We start from the raw sequence: 24,428 nt of genomic DNA, 5'->3' as shown, positions 1-24,428 counted from the left end.
TGTTTATAAAAATATTTTATGTTAGCAGTAAAAAATACTTCCCATCATATAAATTGGTGATGTACTTATATATATATATACTTGTGTAAATATTACTCTACAATCTTATTTGATAAAAATGGTTTAAATGCATTGAATATAGGGTAATTAATGCTTGTATATATGGCTATTTGTGGACATGTAAAATTTCTATATATGTGAAGCCACCGTGTGTTTATAGGTGGAGGTGAAGCCATGTAGATATTTAGTTGTTAAAATTTTATTGATAGGGCATGCCACATCGGCTGTCTTGGAGCGCTGAATTTTTTCTAAATAAGTTGTGAATTGCCCTTTTTAGAATGTCAGAAATTTGTGAGTGCAAAATAATAATGCCTTGTTTGTAAAAAAATCAGTACTTGAAATCTGACTCAACCTGCAATCAAATGATGTCAGAAATCTTGAAATTTTTAAGACCCATTGAGTTTTTTGTTGTTTTTTATTTGGTTGTGTAATTCTAAAAATTCCAATACTTGGAAAAATGAGCCAAAAGCAAGCTGATCAATTCCTATCTTAGTTTTAAGATAGAGACAAATTACAAAGCATACATTCTCTTCCTTTTAGAGATTCCCTTTTGCAGTCCTCTCTCTCTGTATATACACATACGCATAGATACATTTATTAGGGAAGAGTAAGACTATAATTTTACACTTAATATTACGAATAATTTTCAAATTTGGAAGTTATAATGGAGTAACATTTTAACTTTGATATATTCCACGGACAAGTCTATACTCAAAATTAATTACTGTCTAACAGAAATTATTCAACTATAATCTCCTCTTTCCAATCCAACTCCTTTTAAGATCAAATGGACAAAGAATCCATGAGGAAAAAGTTGATAAGCAAAGAGGAAAAAAGTTGATTTCCCATGAAAGATAAATCCCATTGAAATCTTTGCAGAATATATCACACACACAACACACAGTGTTCAAGCATAGAGATATATACCTATGTTAGGACCAATTTTATATTGCAGCAAAGACAATCACCTCTTTCCTTACCAACATTTTACAAATGTACCTTCATCCCTTGCCCTGTTTTCCATGACTCTCCCTCTTCCCTCTCCTCTTCTATTCACCATCTTCATCCAATCCTAACTAATCCTCTCTCTCTCGATGGCTACTAAACTAGTGGTTGAAGTTCTCGACGCCACGGACCTCATGCCGAAAGATGGCCATGGCAGCGCCAACCCCTTCGTTGAAGTCGAGTTCGAGGGGCAGCGCAAGCGAACTTCAACCAAGCACAAGAGCCTCAACCCTACTTGGAATGAGAAGCTAGTTTTCAACGTTAAAAATCCCATTGCTCTGCCAACTCAGTCCATCGAGGTCTTCGTCTACAATGACAACAACCACGGCCACCACCGGAACTTCCTTGGGAAGATACGGATATCCGGCTCCTCCGTGCCCTCCTCCGAGGACCAGGCCGAACCCCAGAGTTACCCTCTCGACAAGAGAGGCATCTTCTCCCACGTCAGGGGCCACCTGGCCCTCAGAGTGCACGCCCTGCATGGCCAGTCTAGCTCGACAGACGAATCGTCTGTCGAGCCAGACCAGGAAGAGGCTCCTCCTCCTCCTCCTCCACCGTTGGAGCACAAGACTAATGACGAGAGCAAGAAGGAGAGGGGAATGAGAACCTTCTACTCTCTCGGGACCGGCTACGGGAGTGGGGTTCAGGCCCCCACTCCCAAGCCAGAGCCTACATCTGCATCAGCTGTGACAGTGATGCAAATGCTGGCCCCGGCCCAAAAGCCAGAGTACGAGGTGGTGGAGACCACCCCGCCTCTGGCTGCGAGGCTGGGTTACTGGGGGAGGGACAAGACTGCGAGCACCTACGACATGGTTGAGCCGATGGAGTACTTGTACGTCAGCGTCGTCAGGGCGATGGACCTCCCGGTGAAGGACGTCACAGGGAGCCTCGACCCGTATGTCGAGGTGAAAATCGGAAACTACAAGGGTGTCACGAAACATTTCGAGAAAAATCAAAACCCTGTATGGAACAAAGTGTTTGCATTCTCTAAAGAGATGCTGCAGACAAGCTTGATTGAGGTGACAGTGAAGGACAAGGATGTGTCAAAAGACGACCTTGTCGGGAAGGTGACGTTCGAGGTGCCCGACGTGCCTACACGTGTGCCCCCCGATAGCCCCCTTGCCGCGCAATCTTATAAACTGCTCGACAAGGAGGGGCAATTGTTAAAGAGAGGAGACATAATGCTGGCGATATGGATGGGGACTCAAGCAGATGAGGCCTTCCCAAGGGCATGGCACTCGGATGCCTACACCATAAACGAGGACGACATGATAACGACACGATCAAAAGTTTACTACACCCCAAGGATGTATTACCTGAGGGTTCATGTGATTGCTGCTCAGGATTTAGTCCCTTCAGACGAGTCGAAGCCGCCTGATCCGATAGTCAGGGTGGAGATCGCAGGGCAGGGGAGGACGACGAGGGCGGCCACAACAAAGGGGGTGAACCCGGAGTGGAACCAGGAGCTTATGTATGTGGCGTGTGAGCCTTTGAACGAGTATATACGCGTTAGCGTGGAGGATAACGCAGCCGGTGGGGAGACGATAGGGAGGTGTTTGATCCCGGTGAGGGACGTGCCGAAGAGAGTTGAGACTACTAAGCTGACTGATGCTAAGTGGTATGTTCTGCAAAAGGTGTCTGTGGCCGGAAACGAGGAGGATCAGAAGAAGGATAAGTTCGCGAGCAGGGTGTTGCTCCGGCTTAGTATTGATACCGGTTATCATGTTCTCGATGAGTCGATACACTTGGCTAGTGATCTTCAGCCGGGGGCAGGGCAGCTACGAAAGGCGAGTGTGGGGATTCTTGAACTCGGGATATTGGGGGCACGGAACCTTCAGAAAATGAAGGGGAAGGAAGGGAAGCTCACGGATGCATATTGTGTGGCTAAATACGGAAACAAGTGGGTTCGGACGAGGACTCTGGTGGATAACTTGCACCCTTTGTGGAACGAGCAGTACACGTGGGACGTGTACGACTCGTGCACGGTGATCACGATAGGTGTTTTCGATAATAATCATGTAAACGGTAGGGATGGGAAGGATCAGCGGATGGGGAAGGTCCGGATTAGGTTATCCACCTTGGAAACCGATCGGGTCTATACACATGCCTACCCGCTCCTCGTAATTACCCCCTCGGGGCTAAAGAAGAACGGGGAGCTCCACCTGGCAATCCGCTTCACGTGCACCGCGTGGGTCCACATGCTGGCCCAGTACGGGAGGCCACTCCTCCCGAAGATGCACTACATCCAACCAATCCACATCAAGCATGTGGAGCTACTCCGCCACTTTGCCTCCACCATAGTGGGGTCCACCCTGGGCAGGGCAGAGCCCCCACTGGGTGGAGAGGTGGTGGAGTACATGACGGATGCGGACAACCACATCTACAGCATGAGGAAGAGCAAGGCCGCCTTCCACCGCCTCATGCTGGTGATCAACGTCGTCCAAGACGTTGCCACGTGGTTCCGTGACATCTGCCTGTGGAAAAAGCCCCTGACGACGCTGCTCGTCCACTTGTTGCTGGTGACACTCATCTGCTACCCCGAGCTGATCTTCCCGACGCTCTTCCTCTACCTCTTCTCCATCGGGATGTGGAACTACCGGCTCAAGCCGAGGCACCCTCCCCACATGGACGCGGCGCTCTCCCAGGCAGAGGGCGCCACGTCAGACGAGCTAGATGAGGAGTTCGAGCCGTTCCCCACGCCTCAAAATAGGCTGCTCGACATAGTGAAGATGAGATACGATAGGATAAGGACCGTGGCTGGCCGGGTTCAAACCGTGTCCGCGGACATGGCGATACAAGCGGAGAGGATCCTCTGCTTGCTTAGCTGGAGGGATCCGAGGGCGACCGCGATATTCACTGCCTTCTCTTTCATGTGGGCTGTGCTTCTCTACATTACGCCTTTTCAAATCATCGCGCTACTAATCGGCCTCTTTGTGCTCCGCCACCCCAAGTTCAGGTACAAGGTGCCGCCGATTCCGGTTAACTTCTTCAAGAGATTGCCGTCGAGATCAGACTCCCTTCTCTGAGCAAAAATCAGTAGTGAATGAATAAATCAAATAAATCTGCAGCAATAGCAACAGAATCACAAGCACATTTTAGTTCCAATGTATTAAGCATACCAGTTTGTTTTTCCTCATTTATCTGTTTGTAATAAGAGTGTTTTTAATCTAATGAAATTGGTTTCTTTCTTGTTAGGCAATCTGTCAAACAATGGAGTGCACTGTTGAAACTGCTACATTTGTGGTTGGGAACATTTGGAATTGAAAATTTTGGAATTTGAATTTCACAAGTAGAATTCCAAATAGTCATAAAATTAGATAGTTTTACTATATCACTTCACACACAATACACACACTACACGCATTTCACACAGTATACACGAACTTCACACACTGCTATATATAAAGTGAGTGTGTGCACAAATTATTCAAATTCAATTCCATATCAATTACTTCATTTTACCAAATCTGTGTACCAAACGGACCTTTTCAACAGTGCACTTCATTTGTTAGACATTCTTCTTAGACATTTCTTCAAACAGATGCCCTTAAACTTTGTACATAGGGCATAAATAGATAACTAGTGAAGTCTTATAAATGAAAAATAACTTACACTTGAGCAATTTGAAATGACATCAAATGACCTAATTTTAGGTTCACTTTACATAAGGAAAACTAGCAAATCTTAATTCCAGTATCATCAAACACCTCCACAGTGAATTTCAATTTGCCAATATATTTAAAGCTTAAAAGGTTAGTGACTTCCAAATAATTTTCTTGATAAAATCTCTCCCATCCATCATCTAAATAAAAGCCATCTTCTTTCTTCAATAACTTCATTTGCCATTCGCCTCTGCCAGCGATTCTTAGAGTCGCATTTCCCTGTTTACGTCTTCCCATTTGCTGCAAAAATGATATTGGAATTCTCTACCAAAAAAGTCAATAAAAATTGAGTCAGTATAAAAACGGCAAATTGTAAGAAAAAAATACTATGATTTTGGTCAAATTTTAGTTAGTCCAAAAACTTAATAAAAATATTCGTATGTGTTCTAATATTTTCGTAGAGATCTAATTTGGACGTAATTGTATCTTATGTAACATTCATAAATTCTACGAGTACGAAACTATTTGTGAATTTTATCATTTTCTGAACACAATTAACAAATAACTAAACCATATCCTTAATTTGAAACACATATACATCAAATCAATAGTAACATGTTACAAATAGTCAAATAGGAAATCACAATATTTCATCAAAGATTGAGAAATTTTAAAACTCAAAATTTACAGCTGATTTAAAACCGTAGGATAAAAAAAATTTAACCAAAATTTATGATTTTTTTATAATTTGCTCTTTAAAAGATAATATAAAATGAAATTCTTTCGGGTGGAGGAATTAGCTTTTCATGGAAAAGGAAATTATATGATTTCTTTACTTATAGATATTTTAGGGGATAAAATTTGTCAGATTTAATTCTGAAAGAAGACTCAAATAATGGACATTTAGCCTTAGATATATGAGAAAAAAAAGATTACACAAGTCGGAATCTATAAATAAAAAAGTTGAGAACAAAAAAAAAAAAAATTAGAAAATTACCACGCCACAGGTGAGTGTGCCAGGCATGATAATCTTGTAAAAGCTTTGTCGATGGAATTCTTGATTTGGAACTGAGTTGTTATCATCGCCCATTTTTCGAGAGCTATATTATAGTTGAATAAAAATATAATGGTTTTGATGTATGATGAGTTTCTGAGCATTTGTTGAATTAAACACTCAAAGTAGAAAAAGAATTTTAATTTATTCTGCCGTAAATAGATACTTACAGATAGGAGTTGAGTGTTTTCATTTAATACATATATTTAATCTGTATGCGGAATTAAATGAATAATCATTTATTGGAAAATTGCATTCACTGATAAATCATAATTTAATACTCCTTTCAACGAAATAATGTCCCTGCCATTTTCTAATGGTGTGTAACCAATTCTTCTCCTTATCAAGTAGTATATCACTAATCATTAATAGCAACTTTCTAATAAATAATTATTCATTTAATTCCGCAAGACAGATAAAACCTAGCTATATTAACATAAAAATACACAATTCCTATGTCTAAGGTAGCAAAATAAATTTAAAATTCTATTCAAATGATGAATAACTATTATACTCATAGGGGTGTGTTAGGTTGCTAACTCTACCATTAGTTGCTAACTACAATCAGATCTGATCCGTCAGATTTAGAGATGTGCGGCCAAGATCTGATCTCCATGCGATGTCAACAGCTTTTGTAAATTATGTCAACTAAGATCAACTAGGGGTAAAATTGTCAGTCCCTATTAAACACAAAATCACGCCTACCTCACTTATCTTCCTCCCATTTTGAAAAAAAACTTTCTCATTCTCTGCTCCATCTCTCTCGACAAAACGCCTTCGCAAATCCTTCGCAATTTCTTCAAATTAATCAATAGAGGAACGGGAAGATAGCTCTAGTTTCGTCAGATTGACTTCACAAACCCTACACAAATTCTGTTTGCGGTTGAAAATTTTAATAAATAACGAGGAACGGAGCCAAAAACGCTGCCGAGTTTTCCAAAGGTTCAATTATTTCATTTTTCTTTGTGAGATTTGTCTATTTCACCGATTGTTTGTACGATTTGAATATTTCATTATTTGTGAGATTTGAAAATTGAATATCTGATGAGTTCGATTTTTGCAATTTTAGGTTGTTTAGGAAGTTATGTGCGATTTCTACCATTCCATTCAATCAAACGCACATTGAAAATCAAACAGATTTGAGCACCGACTGCCAGGATTTCAGATGCAGATAGAGAAAGAATCTTCTGTTTTGTTTTCTGGATGAATTTCTCTTTTCTAGTTTTAGCTCTTAAATTTCACCTATGTCCATGTCAAGTCCATTATAACTCGTACGATATTCATTTAATGTAGTGTGGTTATTTCTTGTTTTTTATTTTTTGATTCTTTAACTAAATGGTGGTTTCAATTTAATGGAGTAGTATTGTGTTGTAGTAACATCACTACCACTATTTGTGTCCCGATCTTCAAGTGTCGAAATAAGCCTCTCGAGCATGCTATTCATAAAAAGGAAGTTGCATTCTCAAGTGAACTCAATTGGCTGACCTAGGTATGTGTTGGGACTACCGCAGCGGAAGACACGGAAACCAAACAGGTCCTAGACGGATCTATTTAGGTGATTATGCATTCGACTCCAATTTCATGCAATTTACATAGATCTATAGATATAACATCAAATAAACACATAATCATGCAATTTGATGTAGATTCGATTGTTACCTCATTTTGATCCATCATAGGATCGAAGTTGCTAGCTGCACCACCCGGAGATCCTTGGTTTATCGACCGTGAATCTTCCAACCTATTCCCTAGTCCTTGATTACTCATCCGCGTGGGCGGATCTCGAACAATCAAAATAGTCTTGATGAGATCTAGGAAGAACACTACACCAATCTATCTATCTCGATTCAATTCTATGGATTAGAATGAACAAGACTAGAACAAACCAAAACCCTAGATCTCCTTGTTCTATGGCTCGAAAATCGAGGCAAGAAGGAGAGAGAGAAGCCGAGTGATCGGCGGCTAGGGTTAGGGTTTAGGGTGTAACTTGTGGTGTATTGTGTGCTAGGGTTTCCACATCTCATCACTATTTATAATGGACTTGTTGGGCTAGGTTGGGGATCCATGGAATGACTTAAGTGTTGGGCTCACCCATTAGATAAATTACTAATTAAATCAAATGACCCATGATTTAATATATTATCAATGGAATATTATTTTATTCCACTAAAGAATAATATTGCACTCACACTTAAATCACCAAATTACATATAACTTGGGTCCATTTTATTTTATAATATTTCCCGCGTTTAAGATTATCTTGATCCATCAATTTAATTCTTTTGTCTGCTATGTGACTAGAATTAAATTAATTCTCCAAAGAGTTTTTCTAGTTTGAAACTTTATTTATTATTCGTGGAATAAATTCCAACTGCGCAGATTTCTGAATAATAAATTCCTCTTTCAAACACCTCATTGGGGATCACCCTTTTAGGGATTTAATCATACCACACTGGGCACGCGAATTCTATGAAATAATATTCCAATACCTTCATGTTATTTAATTACTACCACCCAAGATATCATGAACTTGAGTTACGTACAAACTCTCACATATTGATAAGTCAAAGTGGCGTTTGATTGAATAAACAATATTGATATTAATATCATAGACTAGAAAATACTAAACTTTCTGAAATATATTCTTTCAGTAGATAGCAATAAAGAATACATTTCGGATTAGATCCTTTCAGTGCTTTACCACACCGGTGTTACTAATCTCTTCTTAGGTAAGAGAGAATTATCACAAACACCGCAACCGTACCAATAGGTAGCCAAAGCCTATCTAGGTTGTGAATACGTTTTTCTTCTTACTAGATCTGGCCAAGTCCCCTACTGGAAAACTCATGAGGAGATTCATCGAATTTCCCTACTTGACCTTCTTAGTAAAAAGCCTTAGACTTGTTTATTATATTTCAATAATAAACCATTATATTATATTATTTATTCTCATAAATAGGTAAACAAGTGGACGTGGCGTTTCTCGTATACATGCACAAGCTGACTGTACAAAGGCATGTACGCTCGAAGCATCTTTTAGTATACAAACCCCAACAGTATGGCCTCAACTCAGCCTTGCATTGTGGAACAACCAATTCTACAACACAATTGAAAAATATCAACGGACTGAATACTAAATGTCAATAAACAATATTATCAATGTCAACAAACAGTATATGAGATCTCAACAACAATATTATCTATGTCAAGAGGCAGTATACAGAATGTCAACAGACAATATTACCAATATCAACTTGCTTTACATTGAATGTCAACATGCAATATACATGATGTCAATAGACTATATTACCAATGTCAACATATCAACAATGGATATTCCAAAATATCGATTACCAATAAATTACTAAATTCATAAAACAGATGAAATAATTCTAAGATTAAACATTCTCTCGGGTATGTGCTACATGAAGAATCCATAAGAAAACAGATTAGACGTCGATTATGAGATGAAAGTCAATTTCAAACTAAAAGAAACAAGTAAACTCAATCGATTAAAAACAAAATCTGATTGAGCATTGATTAAATCAACATAAAACATGAATGTCGACAAATTCTACAACACAACTGAAGAATGTCAACAGACAGTATAAGAGATGTTAATGGACAATATTACTAATGTCAACAGGCTTTACACTAAATGTCAACAGACAATATACAAGATGTCAACAGACTATATTAACAATGTCAATAGAGCAACATCGAATATTCCAAAATATAAATACTAGATTCATAAAACAGATGAAATTCGAAAAATAAACCTTCTCTCTTTATGTGTTAGATGAAGAATTCATAAGAAAACAGATTGAGCGTCGGTTATGAGCTGAATTCAACCTCAAACTACAAATATGATTGAGCATCGATTAAATCAACCCCAAATTGGCCGATTCAATCAAAATAAGCAGAATCAACAGAATTGATCATCCAATTTTGCTAGATTTTCATTGTATCGCTTTGCTGGTCACATTCAAGTTCAGAAAATTTAATCATGCAGTTTATGAGAAATAGAATCACAAATTACGGCAGATTTGATTGGGATCATAAAATTATGATAGATTTCATCTTGAATTAGGAAAAGATTTCGTCGAGGAATTGATTTGCAAAGAAGAAGATCACGTAAAAATTGAGAGCACAATCTGCATTCATGCACTCAATATTAATATGACATATATGCCCTTTTGATAATAAAAATTTAATTTAATAAAGCCACATGAAAAATTGTGGACCACAAGATGCTAAAGAATTAGTGGTTTAGAAGTAGTTGTAGTTAGCAATTAGGAGATGAGTTAGCAATTGATCACTCCCCTATACTCATATATATTATTTAATCATATTATTATCAATATTAAATAGTATTCAAATTATAACCTGCAGATAATTATACATATAAGGCTGGGGAGTGTTATATTGCTAACTCAATACCTAATTGCTAACTACAACTAAATAATAGCCATTAGATATTCAAATTAAGGGCCTAGATCATCAACCATGAAATGTCAATACGATCAACAAAAAACGTCAATAAAGCCATATGATTAATTCCATAAAATATCAATATGGGTATTAATGTCAATTAACTACATGTTTAATTATAACTAACTTTTAAAAGAAATCCCAAAACGTTAAATTCATATAACATATATCAAATTAAAGATAATTTTTTAAGGATTCCAACGATATCATACATGCATATGTTCCGACGTCAAAATTTGAAAAAAATTCGAAATTTTTCAATTTTTTCGTAAAGCACAGAAATGTCAACATACTATATAAAATATGTCAATATAATACATGTAGAATGTCAATATAAGCAATGGGTTAACATTCTCAAAGCATTGTGTTGATATTTCCGAAACACTATATTGACATTTTCATCTAAAACGTCAATAAAGCCATATGATTAATTCCATAAAATATCAATATGGGTATTAATGTCAATTAACTACAAGTTTAATTATAACTAACTTTTAAAAGAAATCCCAAAACGTTAAATTCATATAACATATATCAAATTAAAGATAATTTTATAAGGATTCCAACGATATCATACATGCATATGTTCCGACGTCAAAATTTGAAAAAAAAAATCGAAATTTTTCAATTTTTTCGTAGAAAGCAGAAATGTCAACATACTAAATAAAATATGTCAATATAATACATGTAGAATGTCAATATAAGCAATGGGTTAACATTCCCAAAGCATTGTGTTGATATTTCCGAAACACTATATTGACATTTTCATCTAAAACCCTAATTTGGCGTTTTTTTTTTATCTTTTTTTATTTTATTAATAAAAACGAAAATTACACGTGACAAATTATAGACCACACGTTTTCTAAAATCTTATGACCTTAAATTAGTTGTAGTTAGCAATTAAGTGATGAGTTAGCAATTGATCACTCCCCACTGTGTATCGCATAAATATTACACTATTTCGAGTCAAATCAACTATGCACTTGATTTTAGTTTGTATTTCTAATTTTGAAATAACTAGAGTGCAGGTTTGGTTGCATTTTATAATACACTAACTTTTAACCCCATTTCATTTTCCACAGGAATTTTCAGTTTTTTTTTTATTAAAACAGAATGTGTGTCATCGAGATGCCATTTCAATCTCGAGACGTCTAAAATAAATTACGATAAAAAATTTAAAAATATTTATATACACACTGTTTCACAATCTTCCACACACAGCAACGATTAGCACATGTATGATTATGCAAATAAAAATATGTTTGTATATAAGCAGCTTACATGATTTTAATCTGAAAACCAGTCTTCCTTGTAGGCTGCCTTTCAAAGCTTTTGCAGCCGGTCTTCTCCTATGATCCACCGCGTCAACTGGCTAGGATCCGCAACGAGGGCGCTGCACGACTTGGGGAAAACCCCGAGATCAGCGCTGACTCGGTCGCACCCGTTGAGAGCAGCTTCCATGTCTTCCTCAATAGCAGTATCGCCATCGTCCATGCAGTCGACCATGTTCACACGAAGAAGATCGCCATAGTATTTCTCTTTCTCGAGATCGTTCTCGAAGGGCTCCATTGCAGGGCCCTGCAAGTTCAGCAACTCAGACGTGACGGAGATGCGGTTGGGAATAAAATTTAAAAAAAGCAGGAAAGCAATTTCATATGCTACATGGTAGAAGAATTAAATATAAACACATCAAGGGTGACTGCAATACACAGGAAAGGAAATTTTCCAGGTGTCGTGAACGCAGAACCTTTCGTTCAGCTAGACTAGCAAAAGATATCAGTCTAATATCAAGTTTTCGTGCAATTGGATGATCCCTACCTGAATAAGTTCGGCATAGTGCTGATAAGTCTCGCTGCTTTCGTCTTGATCACCCAGTAATGAGCCTCCGTACCAACCACTAGCCTCGTCAACTGTTGTCATCGCCATGTATCTATAAAACAAGATGATCTTATAAGCATGAAATATCGAGCATTCTTGGGCTATATATGGATATGATACTATCAATGAGATCGAAGAACTCGAAAAGAAGAAATATCATGCATTAAAGAGAGGAGATTACTGCTGGAAGACATCTTCTTCATTGCTTTCAACTTTCGGAGATAGTAAATTAAGGTCGTATAAGTTAACAGTTTTCATCTCTTCATGAGCCCCATTGCTTGAAGATTCGTTGGAAGTCACCTTTGGTGCAGAGCTACTTTCTTCGTATTTCCTCTGACCAAAAAGCCAGTTTGGACTTTTTAGCTGTATTTCGCTGCAACAGTTAAGTAAACGAAATAAGGGGTTAAAAAAGAGCAGAACAATTGCCAAGTCCATAATAACTTCACTCCGGATAGCTGCTTACGCTGCATCAGGTGCGACGCCAACGTTTCCTGATTTTTGATCTAGCTCGCTGCAAAGCCGCACATCCTTAATATAGCTACATGTTCTTTCTATCAATTTATCGAATGATGTCAACTTCATACGTGAGAAATCCTCTCGACAAGCAGGAACTGGGGCCAAAGGAGTTCGTGGTACTGATGGCTTGGCATCATCGATTGTACTGTTATTCGGCATTAACAGAAAATAATATCATTTCACAGATCAATCAGCAAAAGGGAAATTTTAATCTAAGAATAGTTCACCATATCCACAATTGAATAACGTGCGTATGCATTTTATAGAACCCGTAACTTGATGCTAAAAAGGTAAATGATAAACGAACCAGTGTGCTAACATAACTGCTTAGATTTACCTTTCAGGCATAAGATCATCACCGATCCCAGACACGTGAAGGTAATAATCAGAATCCAACTCCCACAGGGCGGGCTTTCCTTCTTGGGGCTGGAAGTAACCCAAGAATCTGTTTAATCATAAGTAAATAGACTTAGAAACATAACTTTTTTCGAAGAGAATAACTAAGTCATGAGTTTAAGAGAAAATCGATTAACTCACAAATTTATTGCATCCTGCTTTTCACCATCAGTGTAAGCGTTACTGTAGTATCGTTTTATAGACTTCAAGAATTCCCTAGACTGCGTTGTAGCTTTCCATTTCCCCTGCCTCTCTGGGAATACCTAAGTTTTTTGTGAAAAAAGAACAGTTCAGTCTAATCATTCTCCAAATGGTAATTAAAAATAGTAAATACTTCGCCATGATATGATTTGGCTTTTGGGGGAATGGTATACTGTATTATGTGCTGCTGAGCCACCATATTGCTGCGCTAAGGCATCACCCATGCTCTGGTACATATCCATGAGAGCAGCAGCAATGCTGCTATCAGCATCGATCTTTGGATTGTCTGCCAAACCTAATGCATGAAGTTGGCGACCCAGAGCTGCTAAACCATAAGCATATTGGGCAACATTTGTCCGATCCAAGCAGTCAATGCAGTTTGTACGCAGAACTCCACTTTGAAACTGTGGTGCTGCTTTACCATCAATTTTGTTCCTATTAAGTTGATTACTTTCAGACTCCTTATCTTGCTTAGCTAAGGCATCGGAGGCACCACTAACCCTTGAAATATCACTAGAATTAGCTCTTAGATCTCTAAGAGATGACTCTCTGTATAAAATTAATGCATTGTTAGTTCAGGTAGCGCCCTTTGGTTGGTAAAGCTGGTTTACCATTAAAGCCATGCAGAAGCAATGAAACTCTACCTAGCAGTGCTAGTTCGAGAGAGTTGAATGGTCCTCTTTTTTGTGACCGAAGGTTTTCCACTGTAATAGAATCCAGTTAAGTCGAGTGCTTCACTTGCAACTGCACCCAAAACTGCCAAGACATTGGCAGACTTGCTGAAACACGTAGAGAACAGTTAGTGGGATACAAGAAATGATGGACATTGCACATACAGGCCCCAAAAAAGCACACATACGTCTTTGCGAACTTGTGGAAGTCCCAATGGATAAATTTAAGTTGATTTTCTTCTATAAGAATCTGATTTAGATAGCCCACTGCATTAGCAAACTCACGCCTTAGCATCATTTCTCGGGGTCTTTTCTCAACTGTCTGGAATTAAATCAGTAAAACCAAGGGAAAGAGAAAAGCTGTCTCAGCTCTCAAAGAACAGATAAAGGCAATCAAGAAACAATATAATCATTCAGACACTTGAGACAAGCCAGCAAAATGCCGTTGAAACCTTAATCAGATTAAGAACAATTATTGGATTTCCGTATCTCCTTGCCAAGTCTTCAAAATGCAGTTTAGTTGCTTCATATGTAGGATCATATCTTTGCACTGCAAGTTGAAAACCAATGATATTAAAGATAGCTTATAAGGAAATAGCCATACATTCTGAATAAAAAATTGACAGCATAAAAATGGTACTCCTCTCACATATGATATCAGGCTTGGGACTAAATCTTGAAGCCTCTTGTGACCAGAAAAGAGGAATAGAGCCCCTCATCTGTACAACAGAACTCATTTTCCCTTTGCACGACCCAGCTTCTTCATCAAGTACAACTTGTTCTGTTTCAACATCATTGGCTACCCGTCCATGATCATTAACTCCTCGCTTTAAATAACTATACAAGAAGCAAATAAGGTTTCACTTAATGGTCATGAAGGCAACTCTTAGCTTTTGGGAAATAAACATAAAATCTTGAGAAACAAAATCTGTCCACGACTCCACAAGCCAAAGCTAATTAGTTCATCCATATAAAAGTATGTATGAGGAAAAGTTTTTGGTGTTGAGAAAAGAAAGCAAAAAGAACGAGGTTTAGATCACTAGAAAAGAAAATTAGAAATCTCTATCCAGTTCCCATAATGAAATTTACCATTGTTTTTGTTGCTGTAGTTGTCAAGATAGTACAGCAAAAAAAACACAGACATCATAAATCTCTTTATGTTGTTTACAAGAACACCCACAAAGTTAGTAAATGATAGATGCATCTTGAGGCTAACAACAGATCGAAAGCCATGAAGCATGAAATTAACTCTACCGCGTCCCAGCAAAATGGCGAGAGCGTCTGGACACCAGAGTAACACTAAAGTCTCTTCCAAAAATTGATAGCCTGACCTGAAATTAATTGGACAAAAGTTCCATAATGAAAAAAGCTATTCTGTATGAAATCTGGATCTCGATAGATAATCAACTAAGGTAAGAAACCAAGTTCCAGTCAAACAAAATTTTACTTTTTTAAGGTTTTCAATTCAAACTACCTACCTGCTTAAAATTCCCATGTACAAGAGCTATTGTCCAAATGGTGTTGTTGCACCTTGACCGTATTGCTTGAGTTAGAAAAGCATTCCAAACAAACATGTTATCATATGGCATTCCTTCCTCACCAACTGATAACACATTTTTTTGTAAACTTTGCATTATAGGATATGTATAGCTATAGAAGAAATCATTTGTCAAGTCCACACTTTGTAAAAGTTTCTTGTACCTGAAATAAAGCAAATTGCTTAGTTATGAACATGATATAGAAGAAAAGTTGTTTTACAATTCAGCTATATTGGAACCTTATTCATTGCTAATGTATAGATTTCATATAAGAGATCCAAAAACACAACACGTGGTAAATAACGTTATAACTCTTGTTAAAAAGGTTCACATCATCAAAGATACTGAAAAGAAACTGTTAGCTATTGGATGCCAAAAAAGATAAAGTCATATTTTGTGCTGAATATATACACACAAAGGTCTAGATACATTAATCTCTCAAAACTTCAGAAATCATAACGAAATAAGGCTTTGCAAGTGAAAGGTTCACCCTATCTTACTCTAAATCTGCCCAGTATAACTGTATTAACCTGAATTTTTTTTCTGCACAACAAAGCCCGTACTAAGGGCTAGGCCACATCCTAAATTCGTCTCAGTTTCAGTGGGAGAGTGCTATATATTCATTTTTATTTATTCATGTCAGAACCATGTCCCTGCTTTATAATATACATCATACCATGTATCAACAGCATATCTTGGCACCAAAAAAATGCAAGTTTCATGAGACCAACAAATATTTGGAGTATTGCATCAAAATAAAGAGGATAAATAGAGATAGGGTAAACAGGCAGATATAGAAGTTACCGCTGTTCAGTTTTAGAATGTGCAACATCTGTTTGAACTGAAACATGCGGAACAGTGATTATTTGACTCTCGTCTATACTATATATCGCATGACCGCATATGGATCCAATTTGTCGTCGCTTTGTCACCAGTATCAGGTAGTATGACTCCAGGAACTTAATGCAACCTACAAAACAACAGAAAAATACAAATAAATAATGTCAACATGCACATGCGATAGCAGTTTCGCTCATACTAAGCCTCCAATTTCCTGACTTACCGACAATGCCATACACCTTGGCAACTAAAGTTAACCCTCCAGTGGCACGATTGCCCTCTCCAATCCGCTGGAGCAAGCTCTTGACTTCTTGTGGAGGATAAACCACAGGATCTTCACTGATATTCAAATCAGAAGGCTCCATTCTATCGATTTTTAACACCCGAAAGAACCTCTCATTCCTATCACTTCCAATCAAATAAAACCTCTGCAAAAAGAGAACTACAAATTATGCTTACAATATTGAACAAACGACATCGTCTCCAGCTCTAATTTTATACACACATGAAAAGGAATCTCTAAAACAACAAAGATAGAAACAATTATACTGTTATAAACTGATTTTACCCAAATTCAAACGCGATCATTTAACTGCATATGATTCAACAACAATTATAGAATTGCTAAGCAGTATAGTAACTGAAATCAAATCAGCTCATCGAAACCTAATTAAATCCAAAAGAAATAAAAGTAATTTGACGCATTGACAAAAAAAGAGGAAAAATCCAACTCACAGCTCTAGTCTCATAGAGGCGAAATTTCTCCAATGAGTATGAATTCGGGTCGGGAGGACCTTCCGGGTCGTTTGCCGGGTGAATTTTGGAAGAATTCGACCCGAATGATGGCGGAAGACTCGCTGAATTGGATTTAGGTTTCTCCGGCTTCGACATCGTGGAATTGAACAATAGCTGATCGAATTGATCTGGATTTTCACTTGAAAGTCATCTGCTTTTATATAGTTTCTGCTGTTTCCGCCATTTTTTTCTCGTTTTCTTAACCTCCCAAAACTGTCAACGGAAGATGCAGATTAATTTTATAGTCTTATTTAAATTATTTTATATACTTAATTCTATTCTAATAATTACATATTTTTTCAATTTTTATTTCATTCCTCGTTCACTATCTACCTCTTTCAAATTAATTTCATAAGCGACGACCAATGGATCCTAACGATCCTTTTAACAATGCAAAACACATTCTTAGGTCCTTATACTTTAATCAAAATGTTCATTAGGTTTTTGTACAATTTTTTCGTTTTAATAGGTCCTGATACCTTTCTTATAAATATCACCACATCTTCGTACAATTTTTTTCGTTTTAGTAGGTCCTTATACTTAGATTATAACTTTTATTAGGTTCTTATACAATTTTTATTTTAAGATATTCTTTTACTTTTATCTTAGATAATAATTTATATTTAATTAAATTTAATGAACCTTTTAATTTTATTATTTAACTTATCTTATGATTATAAATTTTTAGGGAAACGTATCTTTCAATATAAATATAAATAATTAATTGAAAATTCGGATAGTTATTATAAAAAAAAACTTCGATTTTAATCTTCAATTATCACGGTTAATCTTTTTATTATTCTCTACAACTTATTGAGATTATTGGATAACAAGATGATATTATCTTTATAGACTATGCTAAGTTAAATAATGGAATATTAAAAAGTTCATTAAGTTTAATTAAATTTAAATTATTATCCAAGATAAATGTAAAAAGTCCCTAAAATAAAAGATTGTACAAGGACCTAATGAAAGTTATGATAAAAGTATAAGGACCTACTAAAACGAAAAATTGTACAAGGACTTGATAAAAATATTGTGAAAAGTATAAGGACCTATTAAAATGAAAAAATTGTACAAGGACCTAATGAACATTTTGACTAAAGTATAATAACCTAGGAATGTATTTTGCCTTTTAACAACTATGATTGATGATGTGAGATGGACATATTTACACCATCGATGGATTGGGATCGAGATTGGGATTGGAAAGTCGAGTACTAGTAATTCGTCTTGTCCGTTGACGGAGTGGAACGACAATCCTTTTTCGACTTAGAGGCAAGGAACAATGATTATTTGGAAATTCTGGTTAAACTTTTATAGTAGTATATTTTAGTGCATCCACACTCCATGTATGCTTCATATTTCTCATCATACAAAAAGGTTGAAACCCCAATCCCATAGGTCCCATATATTCCGATCCGACAGTATTGTGAGGGTATTAAATCAGGGTACGTAGTAATCTGCTAAGAGAAAATTTTACATGTATCTATTACATATGCTTCACACTGTCTACCAGAAGAAGTCCACTTCCTAAGGCCTCACGCTTGTGCCCGTTGCATATGCTTCATATTTCTACTGACAACGAAGATCTCAAAAAATGTCATTTTTGTATGATTTAGGATAACAATGCTGAATCAATCCATGGTAACCAATTTTATATTTAGACTAATATTTTTCGATATTAGAGTAAATTACGCTAATATTCTTTATTTCTAAATATTGATTTAATCTCAAAAGTCAAAGTTTATAGTGGTAGAAAATTATGCACCAGCAATTAACAAAGATATTTTAAATTGAGACAAAATTCATGTCCCAGAATTATCACCATTATCAATAGATAATGGTCGTAAGTTCTGACGACATATTTCATCATCTTTATCTTGCAATTAAGTTATCCATGAAATAAATTAATTTATTTTCAAAAAAGTGGAACCCTATATACTTGTAATAAAAATAATCTAAAACTTTTTAACCATTATTCTCATTACTTAAAAGATATCCATTTTATTTAGTGGATAATCTAAATTGATTGGTAAACATTAAGCTCGTACAAATCGATCAAACATATTTTTAAATACAAACTTTTCCAAATACTCGACCATTTTCACACAAAGGAATATTAAAACTTTTTCAAATTAACTTTTCCAAATACTCGACCACAGTAATTTAGATTATAATGAACACTTCCAAACGTAGCAAATTAACTTTTCCAAATACTCGATTACAGTAATTTAGAGAATAATGATTTTTTCCAAATTTAGCATTTACAGATTTAGGAAAGTTAACTTTTCAAATCAATATTTAATTTAAATATTTCCATATAAACATTATAAATTATATCTTTATAAGGAGTCATGGCATAACAATTAACATCCATCATCACTTTTTAGTCTTTCATAGCTCTTTGTCGTCACTGTCCTTGTAAAGTAAAAATTTTACTCATTTACTTTTTAATTTCATGTTTTGTGCTTTTAGATTTTACCCATTTACTAGTATTGAATTAAATTAAGTAGTCAGCTTTTAGTTTTCAAAAACTCTAAATCATGTAGTAATTACTTTACTAATAATGTACTTAATATGCATCGGAATTTATATCAATTCCTAAATCCCAATTCATGTATTTGGGTAAAATAAATTGGAAGATAAATTATAGTCATATTTACAATTCTATGTTGAATGAAATTAATAAAAAATTTGTTCATAACAAAAAGTGTCTTAGAGTTCGTGATATGTTTTAACACTAGAGAATATTTTTACATGTCAACTTTTTTTAAAGACATTATATGTAAAATTAAATATATTAATATTTTTTTAAAAATTTCAACCAAGGCTTATTTATATTTCTGGATCTTGATCGTTGTTGAGCTTGAAGGACAGTTTTGTCTTAGTTAAAGATATTTTTACAGTTTGATTGGTGGAGATATTTTTGTGAGAGTCGTGTTTGTGAAAGTGTGCATGCATGTACAATGTATTTTAGGTTTAAAGTTAATCAATTATGTTGAATCATAGCTAGTTTAGTGTTTGTGGTGTTACTTAACTACTAATTTTGTGTTTGCTTAATGAACAATAATTTCAGGCATTTTATTCTTGAATTGATCAACCAAACAAAGTCTTTTTGGAAGTTTCAAAATGCCAAATGACCAAGTTCTGCACAACATACTAATTGTAAGTTTTTTACGATGAATTGGGTGGTCATGGAGTGCCTCTTTTGTGTTTTCTCTAACTAACATGTGTGTTAAACTGCTCATCCTCCTCCTATTACCAGATTCAAAACCTTATTGAAAGATGTATTCAATTTTATATGAGTGAGGAGGAAACTGTTGATTATTTGTTTCACAAGGCAAAGATTGAACCTGACATTACTGGAACTGGTAACTTTAATGATTTCTTCCAATATACTTTATTCACCGTGCTACTTCATATGTTTGAATTTATCTAATTTACTTTCTTCCAGTGTGGCAAAGACTCGAAGAGGGAAGCCCCAAATTTGTTAAGACCTATCATGTGAGTCTGGCTCTAAAGGCTCATATAAGAAGATATAATGAGTTGCTCGAGAGACAAGTTGAGCTAATGCGTCAGACAGGCAGAGGAGTCCCTTCATCGTCGACGAATGGATCTCAGATGCATTCAAGTAAGGTTTTCCTTAATTTAGCCACCATATGTCTACCACGATAATTATTTTTTTATGCATGCATGCAATTGTTTCTTTGGATCAAAAGAACAAATGTCATTGGTTTGATTCATAAAACTGATTATGTTTTCAAACTTTTGCAGTTCTCAATAACTCGGATTATCAAGCTCAACGGCTAGTAGAAAACATGCACCAAGCTGTTACATTATTACCCGGTGATGGTGTGCTAGTTCCAGTAAACATGTCTGTGCCAGAAAATGTGTTATTAACTCAAAATTCCATCGTGCAAGGGATGAATGATGTGATGATTGAATCAGACAAAGAGAACAAACTCGCGTCTATTTCACCTTTCACTAATATTGGGGATCCCATGGAGACGAGCTCATTTGGACAGATGGCACACAACTTGAGTATCTCAGATTTCACAACTTACTTTTCCAATGATACAGGTGGGCTCGAGAGTTACTCTATGCAAGTTCCGGTCAACATGTTTGTGCCAGAAAACATGTTATTTACTCAAAATTCCATCGGGCAAGGAATGAATAGTGTGATGATGGAATCAGAGTCACATGGTGGCTGTACAACACAATTGGAGAAGCGTCCGTTTCAGCTTTCACTAGTGTCTATAATCCCATGGAGACGAGCTCATTTGGACAGATACCGCACAACTTGAGTGTTATAGATTTGACAACCTACTTTGCCAATGACACAGGTGCTTTCTTGCTCTGACCATGTCAAACGATTTAAGTATTTATCTTGACTCATATGTGTTTACTTGACTTGTTCAGATATACTCGAGACTCTTTATTGCCATTCTTAGACACACAAGTGAACTTGGATCCCCACAGTGCATAAGCCAACAAGGTACTATAATTTTCTATGTTGCTCCTTTGTTGCTTGAAAATGACGATCTATGTTGATGTTTAAAACTCGATGGCAGATTGGACACCAATCTGATGCGACGAGCAGAAACTTACTTACTTTGTCACCATCCCATTTTTTAAATTAAATTTATTTATTCATTGATTATTCATATTTCTTAGTTACTATTTTGTTATCAATTAGTAATAACTTTTTAAGCAATTTTTAATGTAATTTTTAAATTATATATATAGGTCATCGTCATACCTTGTGTTGTACTCATTATTATGAATTAATTAATAATTCAATTGAGAAAATTTTATTTAAATTATTATATTGTCAGTTAATTAATTGAATTCAAGAAATGTTTAAATTGTAATTATTTTGTTGATATTAGATATCCTCTCAAGACTCGATGCACCGAGGGGCAAGTACGTTTGTAAGTTATGGCTCGATTTTCTCACTACTCCCGAGTTTGTCAAGTCCCATCTTTCTAAATCAGTCCCCAGCCTCCTTGTGGAGCTTGGCCAATGGACGTCATCTATTTACCAAATGGTGGAGTTTGTAGATGAGCCCGATCATCTCAATTGTTATTGGCATGATCGATTGAATACAGTCTTCGAATTGAACCTCCCTTTTAGCACGCGAGATCATCTTTATAGTTCAATCAATGGTTTGATGCTTTTGATAGACTTGCGCAAATATGGCCTTCTCACCCTTTGCAATCCAATCACTCGTGAGTATATCACGATTCATCGTCCCCAACCACTTCCCCCTGGAATTCTATGGGAGATTTATGGATTTGGAGTGAGCAGAATGAGTGGCCACTATAAAGTGGTTAGGATTTCTGCTGGAAACCCGCGACAAAATCCCAGCTTGAAAAACTTCGGTGAACTTGAGTGCCAAGTATACACTGTTGGATCAGGATCGTGGAGAATACTTGCCAGTAGTATCTGGTCTACACATCTTCCATACAATTCGATGATGATATTTTTATGTGGAAATCTTCATTGGTGGACAGGTAAGGATGTTTTAGCCCCAAGACAAATTTCTCGTCTTGATCTTGAAACAGTATCTATTAGTACCTTTTCTGATCCTCCTTCTGATGATCATCACGAAACATGGTACAAAAGGTACCTATGTGTTTAAAGCGATTGCCTATGCGTATGCGACAACGCGGGAACGGAGATTGATTTATGGGTTATAAAGGTGTACGGAGATGAAACATCTTGGACAAAAGAGGTCACCATCTGCAGAGTTGATATCATTGACATTTATTGTTTAGATGCTCACCCCATCTACAGAGTTGATATCAAGGTAAACTTGTGTGTAAATTTTATACTCCCTCCGTCCCCGATTAATTGTCCACTTTGATTTCGGCATAGGTTTTAAGAAATGTGAAGGAAAGTGGGTTGAAAATGTTAAGGGCCTTTGGTTTCTCTTTTAGAGATAGTTAGTGCCAGTTGTGAGTGCATATATGCCCATATCAAATGTTTGGTCTATCATTTAGCCAAACTCCTAAGCCCAAGGTTTGGGGCTCGGCCCACTAGTTTTGGGCACAAAACATGAGTTTCTAAATCTGCCCATGTTGGAGCAGTTACGTATCTGGAATTGTAACCTAATACCAAAAACTCCAATTTACCCTTCTCCCAAAACATAGGGCGTACGTGATCGCTGATTGAACCTAAAGTCAATTTACAGTTCATCAAAAAAAAATTTAATTCTGCAACTTCACACAAAATTTGTGAATCCCATTTTATCGAGATTTTGGGTGTTGTTGAATATGACTCCCCAAATTAAATAACTTACCACCTATTTCTTTGTGTTAATAACTAAGAAATTTATACCATAGATGGAATCACAGTGATGAGCTCGACCACCAAAAGACAACAATGGCAACCGATTAGGAGAATTCCAAGTTTCACTTGAGACGGCACGATGAAGAATGGAAAAAAACCGGGTAAAAAAGCAATTAATAACACTAGGGTTCTGGAGGGTAAAATCGAGTTTTGATAAAAGTTGTGAGGGTAGAACAGTCAACTTGGCTACCTACCAGTTGCCCTACCATACATACATATTAAACTTTGGGCCAAAACAAGCATGCCAAACAATTGTTTCATTTTCACTAAACTCAAGTTATGTTGGCCCATATCTTAACTAAGAGCATCCGCAATGGTGCATAGGCCAGCCATAGGCCAACCATTCTCTCCTCTGCCACGTCAGCAACACTAAAAAAACCACCTGCCACGTCAGATTTAGGCCAGCCATAGGCCAGCCGCAATAAAAAGTCAAAATATACTACATTTACGGAATTAAAATTACGATTAAAATACGGAATTAAATTTAGACATGTGTACGGGAAAATTCATTAATTGCATTTAAAAAAGAAACGTATCCGCATCCCCAAAAAGTGGGGTTGATTGCCCATCGAGCGGAGACACCAAATGCGGCTCCACGCCCGCCCCCCTCGCGGCGAGAGCCCTTTTTTTATCACTATTTTTGGATCGTCTTCACAAAGACCGCCACCGGGGTATATCCCACGCCAATAGTAGCCCATTCATGCCGGTTTCCGTTGGCCACGAATGAGACGGTGACCACGCCCGGGGCCTTTCGTTGAAGAGGGAGCGAGTTTGACGTTTAGGTCGTTGTTCGACCCCCTCCCCAAAAAAAGGATGCCCAACCCGGGAAGCCCACGGCCTCGAGGATTATCGTGGGTTTTTTTGACTTGTAGCCGGGCGTGTGGCCCCCCTTTCCGGCCGGGGAGTTCTTCCACTCCCCGGTACGCCTATTTTCCCAACATCCCGGGGGAAACCCAGCTTCTCCCCGGGATCCCCTCCCCAAACTTTTGGGAGTAGGGGGCTTGAAGGTCCGTCAAATCCCCCAATT

General features: G+C 36.8%; 3 protein-coding genes across 3 annotated transcripts; 2 read left to right on the top strand and 1 right to left on the bottom strand.

The window, feature by feature from the left end:
* The first annotated feature begins 965 nt into the window (after nt 1-965).
* On the top strand, nt 966-4,259 carry LOC125207169 (FT-interacting protein 7-like). The gene has a single exon (XM_048106395.1). It carries the CDS (start codon nt 1,155-1,157, stop codon nt 4,089-4,091), a length of 2,937 nt encoding a protein of 978 aa, XP_047962352.1. The 5' UTR covers nt 966-1,154; the 3' UTR covers nt 4,092-4,259.
* Nucleotides 4,260-11,373: 7,114 nt separating this feature from the next.
* LOC125207395 (phosphatidylinositol-3-phosphatase SAC1) lies at nt 11,374-17,262 on the bottom strand. Its single transcript, XM_048106717.1, has 16 exons — nt 16,988-17,262; nt 16,476-16,680; nt 16,217-16,382; nt 15,353-15,575; nt 15,129-15,205; nt 14,524-14,711; nt 14,327-14,424; nt 14,063-14,196; nt 13,848-13,982; nt 13,377-13,752; nt 13,144-13,265; nt 12,944-13,051; nt 12,554-12,751; nt 12,272-12,463; nt 12,031-12,142; nt 11,374-11,790 (listed from the first exon to the last, which is right to left on the bottom strand). Exons 1-16 carry the CDS (start codon nt 17,141-17,143, stop codon nt 11,536-11,538), a joined length of 2,745 nt encoding a protein of 914 aa, XP_047962674.1. The 5' UTR covers nt 17,144-17,262; the 3' UTR covers nt 11,374-11,535.
* A 3,089-nt stretch (nt 17,263-20,351) lies between these two features.
* Nucleotides 20,352-21,354, top strand: LOC125206747. The gene is made up of 3 exons (XM_048105980.1): nt 20,352-20,421; nt 20,505-20,681; nt 20,825-21,354. Exons 1-3 carry the CDS (start codon nt 20,352-20,354, stop codon nt 21,352-21,354), a joined length of 777 nt encoding a protein of 258 aa, XP_047961937.1.
* Nucleotides 21,355-24,428: the final 3,074 nt, after the last annotated feature.

This window comes from Salvia hispanica, chromosome 2, assembly GCF_023119035.1.
Source record: "Salvia hispanica cultivar TCC Black 2014 chromosome 2, UniMelb_Shisp_WGS_1.0, whole genome shotgun sequence".
NCBI classification, from domain to species: Eukaryota; Viridiplantae; Streptophyta; class Magnoliopsida; order Lamiales; family Lamiaceae; genus Salvia; species Salvia hispanica.
Note: the sequence above shows the minus strand (reverse complement) of the source record. Positions and strands in the feature narration are given on the sequence as shown.

Coding starts and splice junctions, on each gene's coding strand:
- LOC125206747 (XM_048105980.1), top strand. CDS start 20,352: ATGAGTGAGGAGGAAACTGTTGATTATTTGTTTCACAAGGCAAAGATT. Junction 20,422..20,504: donor ACCTGACATTACTGGAACTG/GTAACTTTAATG, acceptor ACTTTCTTCCAG/TGTGGCAAAGACTCGAAGAG. Junction 20,682..20,824: donor TGGATCTCAGATGCATTCAA/GTAAGGTTTTCC, acceptor AAACTTTTGCAG/TTCTCAATAACTCGGATTAT.
- LOC125207169 (XM_048106395.1), top strand. CDS start 1,155: ATGGCTACTAAACTAGTGGTTGAAGTTCTCGACGCCACGGACCTCATG.
- LOC125207395 (XM_048106717.1), bottom strand. CDS start 17,143: ATGTCGAAGCCGGAGAAACCTAAATCCAATTCAGCGAGTCTTCCGCCA. Junction 16,383..16,475: donor CAAGGTGTATGGCATTGTCG/GTAAGTCAGGAA, acceptor GTTGTTTTGTAG/GTTGCATTAAGTTCCTGGAG. Junction 12,143..12,271: donor GAAGAAGATGTCTTCCAGCA/GTAATCTCCTCT, acceptor CTTGTTTTATAG/ATACATGGCGATGACAACAG.